At 43.3% G+C, this 17,852-nt stretch overlaps 4 protein-coding genes across 13 annotated transcripts in view; 2 read left to right on the top strand and 2 right to left on the bottom strand.

Moving 5' to 3' along the window:
- Positions 1-494, bottom strand: part of CELF1 (CUGBP, Elav-like family member 1) — a 67,579-nt gene extending 67,085 nt beyond the window's left edge. For 8 of the 9 annotated variants that reach the window (XM_015415748.1, XM_015415742.1, XM_015415723.1 and 5 more), the window contains exon 1: positions 432-494. The gene's annotated coding sequence lies outside the window, so the exon portion shown is untranslated. Of the gene's footprint in view, positions 1-79; positions 209-431 lie in introns of those variants that run through there. The other variant, XM_015415702.1, reaches the window with a different exon arrangement.
- On the top strand, positions 283-3,214 carry PTPMT1 (protein tyrosine phosphatase, mitochondrial 1). Its single transcript, XM_015415757.1, has 4 exons — positions 283-633; positions 1,369-1,449; positions 2,267-2,458; positions 2,905-3,214. Exons 1-4 carry the CDS (start codon positions 463-465, stop codon positions 3,037-3,039), a joined length of 579 nt encoding a protein of 192 aa, XP_015271243.1. The 5' UTR covers positions 283-462; the 3' UTR covers positions 3,040-3,214.
- Positions 3,215-3,508: 294 nt separating this feature from the next.
- Positions 3,509-12,713, bottom strand: KBTBD4 (kelch repeat and BTB (POZ) domain containing 4). Of its 2 annotated transcripts, none has more exons than XM_015415621.1 (4): positions 12,543-12,713; positions 9,812-10,450; positions 5,305-5,411; positions 3,509-4,973 (listed from the first exon to the last, which is right to left on the bottom strand). In XM_015415621.1, the coding sequence occupies exons 1-4, from the start codon at positions 12,559-12,561 to the stop codon at positions 4,113-4,115; spliced, it is 1,626 nt and encodes a 541-aa protein (XP_015271107.1). In that variant the 5' UTR covers positions 12,562-12,713; the 3' UTR covers positions 3,509-4,112. The 2 variants fall into 2 exon arrangements, with proteins under 2 accessions (XP_015271107.1, XP_015271101.1); XM_015415615.1 differs by having other exon boundaries at positions 12,537-12,713.
- Positions 12,714-12,799: 86 nt separating this feature from the next.
- Positions 12,800-17,852, top strand: part of NDUFS3 (NADH:ubiquinone oxidoreductase core subunit S3) — a 13,090-nt gene continuing 8,037 nt past the window's right edge. The window contains exons 1-2 of the mRNA XM_015415632.1: positions 12,800-12,928; positions 14,195-14,260. Of these exons, the coding sequence (XP_015271118.1) occupies positions 12,886-12,928; positions 14,195-14,260 (109 nt within the window). The 5' untranslated portion in view covers positions 12,800-12,885. The remainder of the gene's footprint in view (positions 12,929-14,194; positions 14,261-17,852) is intronic.

Here is a 17,852-nt window from a genome sequence, read left to right on the forward strand (position 1 = left end):
CTCCCCTCCCCTCCCCTCCCCATACAGCAGAACGCTCCGTTAACGAGCGCCACCAGCGAGAGAGCCGGGACGTACTCACCGTCTGCTGCGCGCTGTTCCCTCCCTGCCCTGCCCGGGCTCCTCCTGGCGGCCACCGCCCTCGCCTGCCCCGGGGGATCCGCCCGCGCCCCGCTTAGCTCTCTCCGCCTCAGGCCGGTTTCGCAAGATGGCTGCGTTTCCGGGAGAGACCATCGTAGGGCAGGAGAGAGAGGCGCACCAGCAGAGGAAGGCGCGCGCGCGCGCGAAGCGACGCGGCCAGGAGAGTTCCTTCCGCCCCAAACAGCTCCCCAGAACCAGCCTTTCCGTCCCGACATCGTCACCACCCTGGTCTCGCCCCTTCCCTTGGCGCGGAATGAACTGCTCCAGCGGCGGCCTCTGAGTCTGACACTCACCTCCGCTCAGCCGCCGGGCTCCGGCCCCGAGATGGTGATCCTGAGCACGCTGGGTCCCGGGGTGGCGCGGCTACTCTTTTACCCGACGCTTCTGTACACGTTGGCGCGGGAGCGGCTGCCGGGATCGCAGCGGCCGTGGTTCAGCCGCATCGACCGCACGGTGCTCCTGGGAGCGCTGCCTTTGCGGGGAAGGTGCCGCCAGGTAACGGGAATCTCCCGGAGGACGCGTCCGAGCCCGCTGCGCCCCTCCGCCGATCAGTTCGGAGCAGGGTGTGCAAAGGACGTGTTCTTTTCTGGGTCACATTAGTGGCAGCTGGTGCGGAAAAAACGAATATGGAATTGCTGGTAGTGGATGCTCAGGTTTTGCATCTCCCTTGTGCCTTTAAGCAGCCGCCTGAAACGCAAAGTTTCGATTGGCAAAACTTTATCTGGCAGGGAGGCAAATTGACGGGAGAAACATCATTGGTTTAAATTGTATGTGGCAGACTGTTATTTCAGTGCACTCTTGCTGTAAAAAAGTTGCCGACCCTGGAGTTATTCTGTGAATAAGTCCCCAGTCCTAGAGTCAGGATGTGGCTGGATGTGATGCTGGCTTACTAACTAGAGACTGAAAGTGCCTCACTGACGATTAAAGGCATTAGCTACCTTTACTGCTAACTAGCCTGCTACCCGTGCTTCGCTACGGTATTTAAGTTCCAATCCAGTTATAATACTGATTATGTGAAATTGACCAATACAACTGGGGGAAACGGAAGAGTGACAGCGGCACAGCTGCTTGTGGCGAATGGGTCTTTGTAATTAAAAATCAGCCACCCCAAATTTTCTCCACCCTTCTGCTAGCCTAGTGTAAGGAATTTATAGTTTGGATGCAACAAATGGGCCTTTGGGGGGTAGGGCTCCATAGTCAAACATTGTATGTTGACTTTTCCTCCTGCAGTTGGTAGAAGAGGAGAATGTGCGAGGTGTTGTCACCATGAATGAAGAATATGAGACTCGCTTCCTATGCTGTTCTCGCCAGGTAAGTCTTCATCTTGTTGTGCATAGGAGGAGAAGCAACTGGTAGAAATCTACTTCTGGATCTGGAGGGAATATTTAAATGTAAGTATAGAACACAGCCTGTTCAGACAGAAAGGAATATAAAATAGTTAACACCTATGTATATCTACTTGGAAGTAAATCTCACTACATTCAGGCCCCGGTCACACGAGAGGTTTTGGGCTGGGAGAGGGACGGATCGGGGGTGGAGCAAACGGGCACGATCCCACCGCAACATCTGGGAAGCGTTGCGCACTCGTCCCCGATCCGGCCCTTCCGCTCAAAAAAACCCTACCGAGGTGGTTCTTCCGGCAAGGCCGCATGAAGGCTGGCCGTGGGATCGCCAGCGTGGCCTTCGCCGGCGCGTCTCTGGCTCCTGGCCGAACTGCGCATGCTCAGACATGCGCAGTTCGGCAGCCTCCCCCTCCCGACGACCGTGGCTTCCTCCCCGGCATCTGATCGTGCCGGGGAGCAACGGCGCCGCAGCTCAGGGGATCCGTGGGATCCCGCCGCGGCATCTCTGTTTTGGTGCGGCTCTGATTAGCCACACTTTGCCCGGGTTTTGTTCTGCTGTGTGGCAGGGACCCCAGTTGAGCTTATTCCCAGGCAAATGTGCATCATTGCAGCCTGAACTGGTGATGTTATCCTTTTCCCTTTAATCTTTGTGAAGTCATCCTTTCAACTTTCCTGTATTTTCAATTAGTGCATCTTAATTGTATATTCCTCTTTCTACCCAATACAATGCCTTTCTCCTCTAAGGCCCTACAGATGATTCTCTGTGTTTTCTGGGTTAATTGCAGGAGTGGGAGGCAATGGGTGTCGAATGCCTTCGTCTTAGCACTGTAGACCTGACTGGAGTCCCCTCATTGGAAAACCTACACAAAGGTGTCCAGTTTTTACTGAAGCATCGTGAATGTGGAAACAGTGTTTATGTGCATTGCAAAGCTGGCCGCTTTCGCAGTGCCACTATGGTTGCAGCATATTTAATTCAGGTAAGAAGGGTTTCTGTGGGAGATGTCAGGACAGCATAAATGCTGCTTTCAAGAATGGGATGATGTAGAAGTCTTCATGGGAAAGCTATTCTGCTCCCATCATCAGTGATGGGGGAATCCTGCTGTGGCCCTGGATTTTAATACCAATTGGCAGAGAAAATGAAAACAACTACCATAGACCTTGCAGGAGTTAAAGAGAAGTTAGTAAGTAAAACAACTGTTCCCACTGAGAAACTACACCTAGATAAGACCAAGGCAGATCTCAGCTGAGAGGCTGTCACAAATGGCAGGGCACAATTGGGATTCATCTCAGAAATGAGAGGAGGAGGAATTATGTATCAACTTCCTCTTCTAATTAGTAGCATTCCCACTGTGTCACTTCAGCAATATTAATTTCCATCTCCGTAGATCATTCTTTTTTATTCATGTGTTTGCTGATTTTATAGCTGCACCAGTGGACCCCTCAAGAAGCAATCGAAGCCATTGCTAAGATCCGGCCTCATGTCATCATCCGCCAAAAACAGGTACAGTTACTAGGGGACTTTCATAGGAGTGTAACTGCTGGAACTCCTGCAGAATGATGGCAAGAACCACCAAAGACAGAGCATGGGCTGGCAGGTGGGCAGAAAAGCTCACTGGGGATACAGCAAAGCCACCAGAGGATACACAGGATCCTAGTCAGAAATAATCAGATTCCTAATGTACTGTTGATTAGGGGCCGGCTATGATTGTCTTATCTACCAATAAATAATCTTCCCACAGAATATGAGAGGTCTAGTAGCTCTTAGCCTTATTGCTGATTTATTTTACCTCTTTGCCTGCTGCTAATGGCCCCTGCATATTTCAGTGCAGATTTGTGGGACCGCACTTGTCAGTGCTTCCTTCACAAACACAAAGATAAAGCCACACCATTTTCCCAACAGAGACCTTTATTAAGACTTGCACTCAAGAGACTGACAGCATCCACAAGTAGCTTTGACACCATTCCTCTCTACAACATGCTCTTTTGCATAAGCTACAGTAAAGAGGATGGGCCCTCCAGTAGCAGGGCAGGGGACCTCAGCTGGCATACTGGCATCAAGGAAAGCTTTACTTTTCCTCCTGGCTGGTAATATACTGAGGAATAGTGGTCTCATTTACTCTTACTAGAACCATGTCAACTTCAGCATTAAGGAGCTCTAGCTAAATAGTTGTCCTCCACTGCGCAAGTGAGAGAGGGACCTTCACAAGGAACCACTTATCTGGCAGTTGCAGCTGAGGGATTTTATAACTTTATAGCTGTCTGCAGAACTTGCAACAGAAAACTCTAGCTGACTGTAGAAAGAGTTCATCTATATTGTACAGGGCTTGCTGGTGATAAAGGGTGTACATCTAAGCAACCTCTTAGCTATGTGGCTTTGAGAGACAAGAAGCTGAACATCAGGGGATCACAGTGATAGCAGCACTCCAGTTGGGACCCAGATTGTGGCAAATTAAGTGCTAGTGGAAGCAGGTGTACAACCATCATGCTGCTGTTGGCGGCAGCAGCTGACAAAGGAAGGGGGTCCTTTAAAGTACCGTGATCTGCCCTGGGGAGCAGGAGCTAGGATATCTAGGCATCTCTGAGCTGCTTCATGGAATGTCTCCATTGATTGGGCCTGGAGATGTTCTTCCATCAGGCCAGCACAAACTGCAAATTGGTAAGTAGCACTTTGAGACCACTGGTATCAGTTACCATGGAGGTGGCTGGATTGAGTTTGAAGGTGTTGGCATCCCCTTTCTTGTAGCGATCCCGGAAGATGTAGATGTTACCATTACAACTAGCAATTTTCCAAAGGGGGGGTACCGAACTCCAGGCATCTGGCAGACAGAGCCGGGTGAAGCTATCCAGCCGAGGGTTATAACACAACAGCGAGTCCCCCTCTGCTACTATGAACACCAAGTCCTTGTGCACAGCAGCATGCATGCGCCCTGCAAAGGGTAACACATAGGGCTTCACATAGCATTTCTCTGTATTAGTGTCATAGCACTGGATAAGCCGAGAGGGCTTGGTAAAGAAGTCAAGATCATTCTCTTCCCCACCCAACAAATAAATAACGCCATTGAGGTATGCACCTGCAGCTCCAGAAATTGCTACTTCCAGCTGGGTAGTCTCTGTCCATACATTGTCTCTTACTCTGTAGTATATGACAGCGTTAGAGAGAACGTCCTGCAATGTCTTGCCACCCAGTGAATAGATTGCATCCTTACTGGGCACAGAGACCAGTGTGTGTTGGAGCCTGTCACGGGGCAGGGGAGCACACCATTCCCAGTCTACCGTAGTGTTGTTGCATTTCCACATGCGTCGTGGGATAGAGCCTCCAACAACATATAGATCACTACCATGCTTGCAGGCTGCGGTGATTTGGTGGCACAAGCTGTTCTGACCGCTAACGCTGATGGAGTCATCATCACCACAGTGCAGAGACACAGCAAGGGAATGCGTACGTGAGGACTCCTTTCCAATCAGGTAGATATGAACGTTTTCTCCAATTTCCTAAGAAATAAAAGGTATTTTCATCAGCCTCACATGGGTCTTTTGCAGAGAAATTCCACAATCGTGCCTACTTGTGGAAAATAAACTTTAACACCTTTGTTGCAGAGGAAACACCTGTGTAATGCAGAGCTGTACCTAAATAGGTAGGGAACTCAACTGACTCAAGACTGAATCCTCATCAGACTAGCTGCCATTGACTAGATGTCTCTGGCATCCATGGAAAGCTCCCCAAGTTTTCAGTTGTGGCAAGAAATCTCTTCTGTTCAACAAAGTAATCACAGCTAAGCATATGGGAGAGAGAAAGCACAGTGAACTGTATTTAACCACATACCTTTAAACTTGATTGCAGTATCTCTAAGAAACCTGAACGTTCTTCTTTATTGAAGTTGATCCAGGTTTCAATGGCAGCAGTTGGATTCTGGGAACATGGAACCCCATCTGTGTGTTTGCAAAGACAAGAAGTTGTCAAGTAACTTAGGCGGAGCTAGCACTCCTTCCATATACCATGTTACCTGTTAAATAACAAGAGCTCTTGTGTGTTACTATTCTTGTTCTAGAGATGAACTGTGACCAACAATAGCCATATGACCAGACCCCAGTTTGTCTCCCTGCAGTTAGAAGTACAGGAAGCATTAGGTAGATGCTCACTGTGCCTTAGTCATGGAGAGGATTTTCTACTTTGTAGAGGCACACTAAGGACAAAGTTGGAGAACTATTGTAGTAACAGATTTCACTGACCTGTAGAGAGCCAGTGTGGTGAACTGGTTAGAGTGTCAGACTAGGATCTGGGAGAACCAGGTTCAGATTCCCAGTCTTCCATGGAAGCTTGCTGTGTAGGCCAGTCATACACTCTCAGCCTAACCTACCTCACAGGGCTGTTATGGAGGACAGGCGAGTTATGTAAGCTACCTTGGGTCCCCCTTGGGGAGAAAAGTGGGGTATAAATGATATAAGTATCCAACCACACATTCAAACGATTTAAGGTTACCTTTTAAGAAGGGCAGGTGATTTCCACCAATTCTCCCTTCCTGTTGCAGAACCCTACTTTGGTGAAAATCACTGCCTCCTCTTAAGACAACTTACAGGCCCCTTAAGTCTTTGGAATGTGTGGTTTGATGCAGGATGTCTATTTCCGATTTTCCAAGAACTTCAAAAGTGCATTTCAATAAAATTCTTAATACAATGTGTACAGAAACTAAAAATCCAAAAACATTAGCCCATGAGGTATTTGATTGGTGGTGGAAGTCATAGTCCAGAGAAACAAGATGGAGAGGCCTGACTTGCTGTGTCTCATAGAGAGCGGGGCTCCCTCCATGAGTCACCCCCACCCTGAGACTAATAAAAAATAGTAAATAAAAGAGTCATTACAAAAAGGCCAATGAGCTTGGCCCTCTCTGTAATGAAAACACTGGGCTTTTCATAACCCCCTCTACAATTGCATTAAAATTTGTCCCTGCCAAACCGCAACAATTCATTTTTGACATATTTCTGCTAAGCATAAAAAAGCTTCCACGCTTTCCTACAGGCATTTTTATGATACTGAAATTTACCAATCCTACGGACCCATAACCCTACTGGCAGTACATTCTCTCTGCACAAAGAGCCTTCCAACAATGCAAGAGGGTATTGCACTAAAGAAAGGCTCCTACTACAGATGTGAAGGCCCGGGAAAAAAACTAGAACAATTCGGGGGGGAAACTGGTCCACCCCCCTGTTTTTTTCCTGAAGCCTTTTGTTTTTTTTCCCGAAAAATTGGAAAAAAGAAAAAGAAATTGATTATGGAGCGTTTTATTTTAACATCATGAATAAAATATTTTAAGACAAAATCATTTCTAAAAAATATGTATGGTATCAGATTGATCTAATTTCTGTGCACTGGAGGACAAGCAAGTCTTAGATTACAAACTGAACTGTCCAATGCAAGAACAAGATGCATTTCTTTCTTTAGGAGGTGCTATTGTCACAAGAAAAGGAAAAGGGTTTTTGCATGTGGGTGGGCACTCAGGCTTCACTAGGCCTCAAAGCACTGGAAGAAAATACAGAGCAACAAAAAGGACCTGAAAGTATATACTTAATTTAAAAAGGAAAGAGTTTTCATTTATCTGATTCCAGAAAACGGAATCATTCAGCTACATTAGTTTATCTTTATAACCTTTGTGTAAATAATAATTTAATTACTGCTAATCTGAGTCTTTACTCCCCACCCACCCACAATAATTGTTTGGATACAGTATATTTTAATATGCTAGTTGTGATAATTTCATGCCAAGTAAAATTGTCCATGGTCATATTTTATGTTCCTAAAGTAACAGAATGACTTTCAATCTGAAAAAGAAAAGTACTAATGTAGCATTTTTTCAATTTTTCCGAAAATTTCCATTTCCCCCTGGAAAAAACCTGGTTTTTTCCCCAAGCTTCAAAATTTCAGGAAATTTTACATCTCTAGCTCCTACAGGTCTGTTCTACTACCTCAAGAAGGATCTGAAAAACAATTTCAGTGCTTCACCTTCTACCTTCTCAGGGTAGACTCCTAAACAAAATTACATTATTATTGCTTTCAACAGCATGCACAATGGATTCCTGGACAATCTTGCATGTGTCATTTAATCTGAAATTCCTAGTTATGCCCTGCTGAATGGAGCTCCCCAAAGTAGCACTCTACAACAAGAATGTCCTGAAGACAAGCACGGAGTAGTTCTTGCTGTCTGAGAAAAGAGCCAGAAATTGCAGTTCAAAGCCTCAGGATATGAGAATAGGTTAAGAGTCAATATATTAAACTTCCTACGGCAGAGAGTTGTAGCTCCTCTAACCAGAGTGGAAGGAGTCATGTGGCACCTGAAAGACATTTTTTAAGCATTTGTGGACTATAATCCACTTCCTCAGGGAGAATTACCCCAACTGACTTTAACTGAACTATACTAGGGAATTTGGTCAATCAGTTATTATATCCAATGTGCTGTATAGTGGCTTTCATTTTAAACAGGGTGAAGTATCTTGTTAATCACTGACTGCTGCTTTAGAAATGCATTATAAATCAAAGTCCTCAACTATCTCCCATTTTACATGTGTAAATATCGTAATTTGGACAAGTATAGCACACAAATTCTTGCTCACTATATGCAGCCAACTAGAATAAAGCACAAACTCTTAGGAAACACTAGGGTGGACCCACTGGTGAACCCCACATGAGCTGGCAGAGTAGATTTCCCCACAACCTTTCCCTTTCCCCAGAAGCTTGCTTGTTTTGAAAATTGTCTTTTAGGGGCAGCCAAGGAGACAGTTTTACCTAATGTCCCCCCTCACTGCAGCACCTTGTATTGTCACACTCAGAGAGGATTTCTGGGGCAAGTAACAGGCTACTATGGGAAGGTGAGTAAAGATACACTCTGCCTACTAATTCTGCAAGCTTTTCAGTCTGATCCACCCATTAATTTCAAGTATCCAAAATAATAATTTTTGTCCCTTAAGACTCCAAGAAAGTAAAGCTTTTCATAGAAGCACTTTTTTTGTTTTTAACTGTTGCGATAGATTGCTCAGAAAAGCAGGCTTTTTAAAATGCTGCTTTGGACAGAGAGTTCCCTGGAGAGAAGAGCTCATGTGATTGGCTGCCCTACTCACTCTCCGATTGGCCAGCATCAGCTGAGAGAAAAAATAAAACAGCTGATCTGGAGGGAAAAGATTTATTCACCTTTTGAGACACTTTTGGTCTTGATCTGAACTCTAATGTCTGGATCAGTAGCCAGAGGGTCTGGCTTCTAAGGGAAGAGACTTTGGGAGTCAGTGATTCCTGTGAAAGAATTGTCAGAAAAGTACTTCTATAGTGAAGTAAAACTGCTCTGAGGGAAAACTTAGATTCTCAGTCAAGAAAGCTACAAAACAGCTTTATACAGACAACAAATACTGGAGAAGGATTCAGCAGAAGGTCTGAGTCGTTAGAGAGAACTCCCAGACAAGCCAAATAGTAAAAGGAGTTATTGCTTCTTAGAGACAAGGAGAATAACTACCTGCTAGTGAAAGGAGTTGGGAAGAGAACCCTGGTCTGTGATAAAGGGGAGAAGCTTAGACAGCTCAGGAGTTAGTGAAAAAACTAATATCTAAAGGGATATCTGAAGGGAGAAACCTAGAAGCACTAAGGCAACACTATTCTCTAAGAAACTATTTAAGATTCTGTGTAATGGCTGAAATATATAATAAGCAAAAATCTCTCATTGAAAAGAACTTGAAACTCAGAAATTAAGCATCAACAACACTCTCTTGTATGTTCAAAAGCCTCAATTCTGTATATACTAGAAGGTTTTATCTCAGCAACCTCTATACCTTGAATCCTCATATTTATATATTCCCTTGCCTGTTTAATAACATCTGTATTCTGTTTTTGAAAGGTAATCTGCCTCAAGTGCCATTTCACAAGTGTTTATAAAACAAGACAGTGCTCGTATTCCCTCTAGTTCCTGTGCTGGGTTATAAGCATAAACTAATAGCTGGGACAGGGTGGGACAGTTAAAGCTTATAAAATAAAGAAGAAATGCGCACTACTGAAGAATGGCTCAGTCACTGAGGGGAACTAAAATATTTTTAGTGGGAAAATTCTGCCTGGGTGTTGGGAAAGAGACAGGGGTCTGTCATAACTGTATAGACTCATTACGTCTAACTTTTGCTATGTTAATAAGCTCAAAAATCTTGCTCTACCTTCAATTAAAAATATAATATCTGGTTATTCTACACTGCTTCTGAAGGATCTAAACTGATGAAATCTCCACTTTCCCTTTCACATGTGCACTTTGTCTTATGTTTCACACTTACAGTATATAGCTGTTTTCAGTAACTGTTCTACCAACCTGTGAGAATATCTGTCAAGAGACGGAGAGGAAGGTGTAGAAACTCCTCTGTTTCCTGAAGCTGTGATAAGTATGACTTGGCACAATGCTTGGCAGCTGTGTAGAGCTCCACATCACTGTGCTGATCAGCCAGCCACATAATCTGCAGACAGTTCCTCACTTGTACTGTTCGAGCCAAGAAACGGGAACACTCCTCAAAAAGCGCAGTTAGTTGATACATATCTGCCACCTCATAAGTCTCTTGCAAATCTTCTGCCCTCAGCTTTACAGTCCCATGATAAATATAGTCCACCAGTAGCTGAAATACACTCTCACTAATGTCTTGTAACTCAATCACCCGGTTATGTGCCTCCTTCAGATTGGAAGTGAACATAGAACGAAAAAAGCAGCTTTGAGCTGAGAGGACTAGCCGGTGCAGTTGGAATTCTTTCCCTTCTACAGAGATGGTAACATCTGCAAAAAGCTCATCCTCTAGGCATAGCTTCATAATTCCCTGGGCCACACGGCCTGAGTGAGAACGGTCAGTGAAAGTGTAATTCACAAAGTAGTTCTCTGCAGAGGAACTTCCAGTTTCCTCTGTTGATGAACCTCCAGTCTCCTCCAAAGAATCCATGTTGTTGCCTAGATCTGATCTCCAATCTGAAAAAACAACATATATTCTTTATCAGACTTGTGCTGCATGTGTCTGACAACTAAGAGTAACAAGTAAAAAGCTTACACAGTTAAATTTGAAAAGCGGCATGGAACAGCTCAAGAAGACATCAGTATCCTGCATTCCAGTGCATATGACTGGGCTCCTGCCAATCTCTTGCAACAAATCACCATAGACTCAAATACTTATTCAGCGTGTGTCATACTGTGCCATATTTATATAACTTCAGAAATTCATGCAGTATGGGGAATACTAGATATACATTCTAATTTGAGTCAACAGAACTCAGCTGGTCTGAAGACAACATTTCTTATTTGAAATATTTTGTATGTCTTGTGTGCTTCCTCAAAATGCCAGGAGGTATTTAAAAAGTACTGGTTTCATCCAAATTGATGTACCAAACCTCAAGACATTCTAGTGTTTTGATATTGTGTGTTTTATTTATGATTGAATGTGTGGTTTTATATGTATGTTGCTGTAGTTTTAAAATACAAGGCTCTAGAATAAGAAAGATGGTGGACTGGATGACTGATTGAAGTGTGTTATTATTGTATGAGAGCTGTACCCTAGGACAGTGGAGCTGACTGGATGGTAGAGACAGTGAGATGATGTGACAAGTGAGCAAAATCTGTATTGTGTGTGGAAGTTATTAGCCTATGTGGCAAGTATGGAAAACCAGCCTGTGTGATTAGGTATATTTAAAGAACTTTAGAGAAACAAGACGACCATTATGCTGTTTTATTTCTAAATAAACATTACTTATGTTTAAGAGAAAGCAACTGCCTTCTACTGAGTCAAGGATCCCCTTTTACCTCAGAACCACCCCCATGTGCTGACTGTTCTGTCATTCTACCAAATATAACTAAGCCATCCTGTTCTTTGGGTTCAACTGAGAATTCTAACGGAAGACCATTTGATGGCAGGGAAAATAAGGAAGAAATGCTAAGGAAGGCAAGGAGGCAGCATAACACGTCACCTCAGAACACTACAGAGAGGTGCCTTTACAGTTATTACGTGTAAAGGGTCTCATAAAAGAGCAAAATGTTAAAGTAGAAGAAGAGATTGGATTTATACCCCGCCCTTCACTACCCAAAGGTGTCTCAGAGCGCCCTACAAACGCCTTTCCCTTCCCCTCCCCACAACAGACACCCTGTGAGGTAGGTGGGGCTGAGAGAGCTCTTGACAGAAACTGCTCTTTTTCAAGGACAGCTCTTGTCAGAGCTATGGCTTGCCCAAGGTCATCCAGCCAGGTGAAAGTGGAGGAGTGGGGAATCAAACCCAGTTCTCCCAGATTAGAGTCCACACACTTAACCAGGAAAATGGCAAGAGCTACTTCACACTTTACTGCTACAATCCAATGCAGTTAATAGTGCAATCATAAACTCACTACACTGGGAGTAAACTCCATTGAATTGACCTAAATAGGATTTGCAATGGAACATGCTTATGACTGCACTGTAAATACACTTCAAGCCCATATCCCATTACGGAAGGCTGTGTCACCATTCCCGGGTGTGTGTGGTTGGCTAGACTGTCATGTATTTGTAGGACAGGTCTAAAAATATGCTTATCCGCCACAGTGCAATGAATAGCTTCAAATGGTGGAAGATTTAGAAAGAAATGGGAGATGACAGCGTTGATTATTGTGCGAAGGGAGAAAAAAACCCTAGCCAAAGTGATGGTCCGTTGTTCTTAAAAACTACCAGGTACCTGAAAAGGTACCTGGAAATGGCTGATTACGACAGGTTGGTGGATGCATCTTTTCTCCAATTGAATGGCGGAGCTTGCGCTCACAGACACCAGGGCGAATGAACGTGTCTCGTCTTTCAGCCCGAGCTTATGTTGAATCAGGCGAGCCTAAACCCGCTAACACCAACTGAAGCCAGCCGTTTTGCACAGGCTCTTCCCAGAGCCACCTGGCGCGCGGCCTGAGATGCCTGCGTTGAAGGCGGGTGGAAAACCAAGCCGCCATTCCAAAGCACCCCTTCCCAGCAAGGGTGGGCAAAAACCACTTCCCGCCCCCTCAACGAGCGCGGGGTGGAGGGAAGCGTCCCGGCTTCAATGGACACCGACTCTTACTTGCGGCTCCTCCCTTCATCCCTCCGGCTCGGAACTTCACACCGGGAACGGCTCAGGGGGACACCAGACGGGGCTGCACTTTCCTTCCGACTCTGATCTGTGCTTCCGGAAGCTGCCCTTGACGATTACACGATTCACGCGCGTGGTCCTCATTTCCGGATCATTTGGCCACTTCGTGCGCGCGGATTGGCTTAGTTTACTGGGCGACCGCGGAGCCGGTCGTCTAATGATACCGCTTTGTCAAGCCAATGGGAGAGAGCTCAATGGCGCGCATGCGCCTTAATGAGTTCGGTTGTGTCCTTGTGAGGCTCGCTGATTGAGTTTAGTGTCGTGAGTAGGCAAGATGTTGGCGGCTGTGGTAGGGCTGGTTCGCGGTGGGCTGAGAGGTGAGCTTGTGGATGGTCTGTTTCTGTTAGGTGAAGTAGTTTGTCCGCTGGGGTGTGGTTGTATCGGTTGCTACTACTTGGTGCCTTCTTCAAAGGTCAGGTCGTTTTTTCTTTGTCAAGCACTGTGGGAATTGTAGTTCTGTGAGAGAACCTAAGGATCTGTAACAGAATTCTCAACAATTTTAGAAACTACAATTCCCAGGATTCTTTGGGGGAATCTCCCATGCCATTATACAATGGGTATAAAGAATATGGTTATGTTATTAATACTGTCAGCAGTGTCTCTTGACATGTTAACCTTCCGCCTCCGTTTTAGCATTTCTTTCCCCCCCCCCCCCCTGGTTTTCTATGCTTGGTTACATTTTTTTAGGCTGCTGATGCTAAGTATATGCGCAAAACGCAGTGTGACAGACGGATTCCTTCATAAACGTTTGATGAAGTTGTTTTTCTTAATCCACTTTTAAAAAGCATCTAATTTGTGTTGGTTTAAAATCCTCAGTGTGCTCTCTTCTTCAGAAGGAGCTACTTGATATGTTTTAAAAAGTTTCTGCATTATATATATATATAATCTCCACATGGAAGTTAATGTGAAAATCATGTTTATAGTTATACAGAAAGATTATCTGGGCAGAGGTTTTCAAGAGTTATTTTGTGGTGACATCTATGAAGCCCTGAAACAAAATATCTGTTTCAAAGGGATATTAGACTACTAGTATTGAGGCTGCTTAGTGCTTCCTACCCACAACAGTTGTAGGGTGGTAGGAGCCCTTATGTATCATTGACTTCAAAGAGTTACTGAAGAAGAATATTTTGGCTCCAGTCTTCCTTGTGGGCTGCTTTAATACCATTATGGTAGGGTCTGAAGTGTGTGAAGTGCCTATTCAACCTCGAACTGTTCCAGTTGTAACTATAGTTCAATCTTACTCATGTTTATTCAGCAGTACCATTGGCCTCAGTGGGGTTTATTTCCAAGTAAGCGTTGAAAGGATTGGATTAAGTTGTTAGGCAAATTCATTCATATTCTCTCTCTCTCTCTCTCTCTCTCTCTCTCTCTCTCTCTCTCTCTCTCTCTCTCTCTCTCTCTCTCTCTCTCTCTCTCTCTCTCTCTCTCTCTCTCTCTCTCACACACACACACACACACACACACTTTCTTAAATCATTGTTGTATTCTTTGTGGTGTTATTGTGATGAAAATGTGAATCTTTCTCAGATGACACATATGGCTATAAAATACAAGTAATACTTTAATTCTCTCTTTTTATACAGTTGCTGGGTGCCCAGCAATGCTATTGCAAGCTCGATTTGAAGGGAAATCTACAGCTGAGACTCAGCGTAAGTCTGACTTAATTTTAAGTTTGACTCGTGCATCTTTTATAGTGCAGAAATAACAGCTTTATTAAGCTTAGGTTCCACCTTGTCTAGAACTTGGACTTCATAAGTAAACACTCAGGTATTTAAAAGGATGTATGCAAGATGCTCCACCTCATTGTTGACTCTTAAGCTTATGAGGACTGAGTGTCACCCGCAAGATGTCCCCCTACTCCTACATGGCTGATCCAGCTATCTGGATCTGTGTCATGGTAACACTGAGACTAGACTACTTTAATGCTCTCTATGTAGGCCTCCTCTTGAAGTCAACTAGGAAGCTACAGTTGGTGCCGAATGCTGCAGCTCTGTTATTAGGAGCTTGGGGGAGCATGCATATTATTCCATTTTTGCAGTCAGTTCTTTGGCTGGCCATCAGTGACTGGGCTCAATTCATAGTATTGGCTATCACAGACAAAGCCCTTCATGGCCTTGGGCCCTCACACCTGCAGGACCGCCTCTTTCACTATGCAGCACCATGAAAGCTTCACTCATCTGGGCAGAACCTTCTGCAGGTACAACCCTACAGATGGGCAAAATCAACAACTGCCCACACGTGGAACAGCCATCCTGATGAGGTTAGGAAGGCTGTCACCTTCCTGGCTTCCTCCAAACTATGCAAAACTGAATTATTCAGGAGGGCTCCTATACAGGTAATTAGGGCTGGTTTAGAAAAATGCTTTGGTAAAAGTATAGGATCCATGGACAGTACTGTGTAAAGTTTGTACTGTTTGTTGCTGTAGGTGTGCTCCTACTATGTAATTTCTGCTTCATTTAACGTGTCATGATTTAAATTCTTATGCTTTGCTTCAGCTTTGTTTCAACTCTGTTTCAGGTTTCTGCTTGTTGCAATGTTCACTGGATGTCCCGTCGTGTTGATCATATTGACTTATGCTATGTAATCTGCCTTTAATTTCAGTGAGGAAGGTGGACTATAAATAAATATAAACATTTAGCTGTCCCCTGAGTTTGAGACTGTAGTCATTATCTGTGACACAATCTTTTCCAGAGTTAATTGTTTCTCACTAGTTAGGTACATGATACCCTACTGTTGATTTCCAATAATGATGTAGTGCTAGTTTAATATAGCCAAAAGAACTCAGCAGAAAAGCTAATGGTATAGTATTCATGCTCTGTCAAAGCATATTCTCAGTTATTTTTTATGTTTCTTTGCACTGTGGTTAATATCCCATTATAAATACATTTACTTGTAATTAAATCCCACTTAATATGAAGGGGCACATCATGCTTCTGCCACGTGATAATTCAGATATCTGTAATACTTTTTCCATGTTCTTCCCATCATCAGTGACGTACAGCTTTTGGTGAAAGATTCTGTGAAAAGTTTGGGAGTCTTGCTGTGTTCTGGTCTCCTGTTGGAGAAACAGGTGTAAGTGACAGTGAAAAATGCTCTTTTTCGTCTATGTCTGGTTTGGATGCTGCCTCCCTATTTGCTGATGTCTGATATGACCACACTAATCTAGGTTTCAGTAGCCTAAAAGCTAGATTACTGTAACATGTTCTATGTGGGGCTGCCTCTGAAGACAATCTGGAAGATACAGCTGGTGCAAAATGTGGCACCTTGTTTGCGATCAAGGGACTAGCCAGTGGGACTATATCACTGTTATTCTGAGCTCACTTCACTGGCTGCTGATTAGTTTCTGGGTCTAATTCAAAGTGCTGGTGGTGCTCACCTTTAAAGCCCTTCAGGATCTGAGCCCACACACTTGAAGAGCCACTTCTCCCTGAATGTATTGCAGCTTAGTTCTTCCCTGCAAATTCGACTATCAGTGCCCCTTTGCCTAAGACACATTCTGTCACAGTCCAGGCTCAGGCACTTTGATTGGTTGTCCTGTGCCTCTGGAACTGGCTCATGAAAGCAGGGAAGGGCTTCTGTCCTGGCTTTTCTTATTTCTTCTTTTCAAGTTTTCGGTTTTCTAAATACATACAAAGTATATACAGACAAATCTATATCCTTTTGAGTCTATAACATCTACTGATTATTTATCCATATATATAAACACTTCCACCTTTCAACAATTTTTTTCCATCTTTTCCTTGAAGCATGATACTTAATTTATCAAGTTCCACTGTCTCTAATAACTTATACACCTCTCTTGAGGGAAGGGACTCCTGTTTCCAGTATTTAGCTAGTAGTATTCTAGCTGTAGTCAATATAAATATTATCAAAAAATTATCTTTTTGATTGTAACCTTCTGAAATCATATTCAGCATAGCTACTGCAGGGGACAAGGCAATTGTTACACACATCACTTCCGAGATAAATTTCTGAATCATCTTCCAGTAGTTACTTACTTTCACACATCGCCACCACATGTGAAAAAAAGTTCTGACGTTCGAACAACTTTTTCAACGTATATTAGGTAGTGCAGCATTACGTTTAGCTATCCTATCTGGTGACCAATACCAGTGGTGTGCTACTTTATAAATGTTTTCTTTATAGTTGATAGCTCTTATGTATTTAAGAAATTTCCAAGTACTGGACCATTTATCTATTTCTATGCAATGCCCAATATCTTTCATCCAAGCCACCATTGAAACACTAACTTGCTCATCTACAGTATATTGTTGTAACAGAAAGCTATAAATTTTTTGGATCATTTTGTCACTACTTGACAGCCAGATCTTATCTAGTTGAGTTTTGGAGTCTTGGAATCCTGCACGTATATCCTTCAAGTGTATAGACTGAAGTTGTAACATTTCCCACCATGATAATTTAATCTTATATAATGATAATAAGCTCTCTTCAGATTTTAATTTATTGTTTCCATCTAGTAGGGTTTCATAGCTCTCTCTATCCCACGCGTTGATAAGGGAAGGTTTTATGAATGCTTCTAACGGGGAGACCCATTTAGGTGTTTCCCTATAATATCTTAGTTTAATCTCATTCCAAATCTTAGCCAGAGCCCCCCTTAACATATGTTATCCAAAGTTTGAATGGATTTTATCCTTCCCATACCACACGTAGGCATGCCATCCCATCTTGAGGTCGTGCCCTTCCAGATTTAATAGTCTTGTATTATCCAAATTTATGCATTTCAGCCAACTTAATGATGCCGCCTGATAATATAACTTCCAGTTTGGAAAACCAAAACCTCCATTTTCTTTTGTATCCTGGAGAATCTTCCATTTGATCCTTGCCTTTTTGGGTTACCAAATGAACTTTTTAATAATTGTATCTATCTCTGTAAAGACCTGGGCTTTAATTTTGGGATGTTTTGTGCAAGAAAAAGAAATTTTGGTAGTATATTCATTTTTATAGTAGCTATTCTACCCATTAGTGATATTTGTAAACTTTTCCAGTATTGTAAATCTTTTTTAACATCTTCCAAAGATTTATAGTAGTTGTCTTCTAAGAGTGTACTTATTTTGTTAGATACAGTGATCCCTAAATATTTAACCTTTTTCACTATTTATATCTGTTATTTTCTGAATTTCTTGTATTGTATTATTTGTGCAATTTTTATTAATTATTTTAGTTCTTTTCAAATTTATTTTCAATCCAGCCGACTCCCCAAATTCTTGTGTCACCTTTATT

This window comes from Gekko japonicus, unplaced genomic scaffold (assembly GCF_001447785.1).
Source record: "Gekko japonicus isolate JY-2015 unplaced genomic scaffold, Gekko_japonicus_V1.1 scaffold2116, whole genome shotgun sequence".
Lineage (NCBI taxonomy): Eukaryota > Metazoa > Chordata > Lepidosauria > Squamata > Gekkonidae > Gekko > Gekko japonicus.

What these genes read in the sequence shown, in the direction of transcription:
- PTPMT1 (XM_015415757.1), top strand. Translation starts at nt 463, where the DNA reads ATGGTGATCCTGAGCACGCTGGGTCCCGGGGTGGCGCGGCTACTCTTT. An exon ending in TGCGGGGAAGGTGCCGCCAG is followed by an intron (nt 634 to 1,368) that starts GTAACGGGAATC and finishes TTCCTCCTGCAG; the next exon opens with TTGGTAGAAGAGGAGAATGT. An exon ending in TCCTATGCTGTTCTCGCCAG is followed by an intron (nt 1,450 to 2,266) that starts GTAAGTCTTCAT and finishes GGTTAATTGCAG; the next exon opens with GAGTGGGAGGCAATGGGTGT.
- KBTBD4 (XM_015415615.1), bottom strand. Translation starts at nt 12,561, where the DNA reads ATGAAGGGAGGAGCCGCAAGTAAGA. An exon ending in GGGAGGAGCCGCAAGTAAGA is followed by an intron (nt 10,451 to 12,536) that starts GTCGGTGTCCAT and finishes TTGTTTTTTCAG; the next exon opens with ATTGGAGATCAGATCTAGGC. An exon ending in CTTGACAGATATTCTCACAG is followed by an intron (nt 5,412 to 9,811) that starts GTTGGTAGAACA and finishes GCAAACACACAG; the next exon opens with ATGGGGTTCCATGTTCCCAG.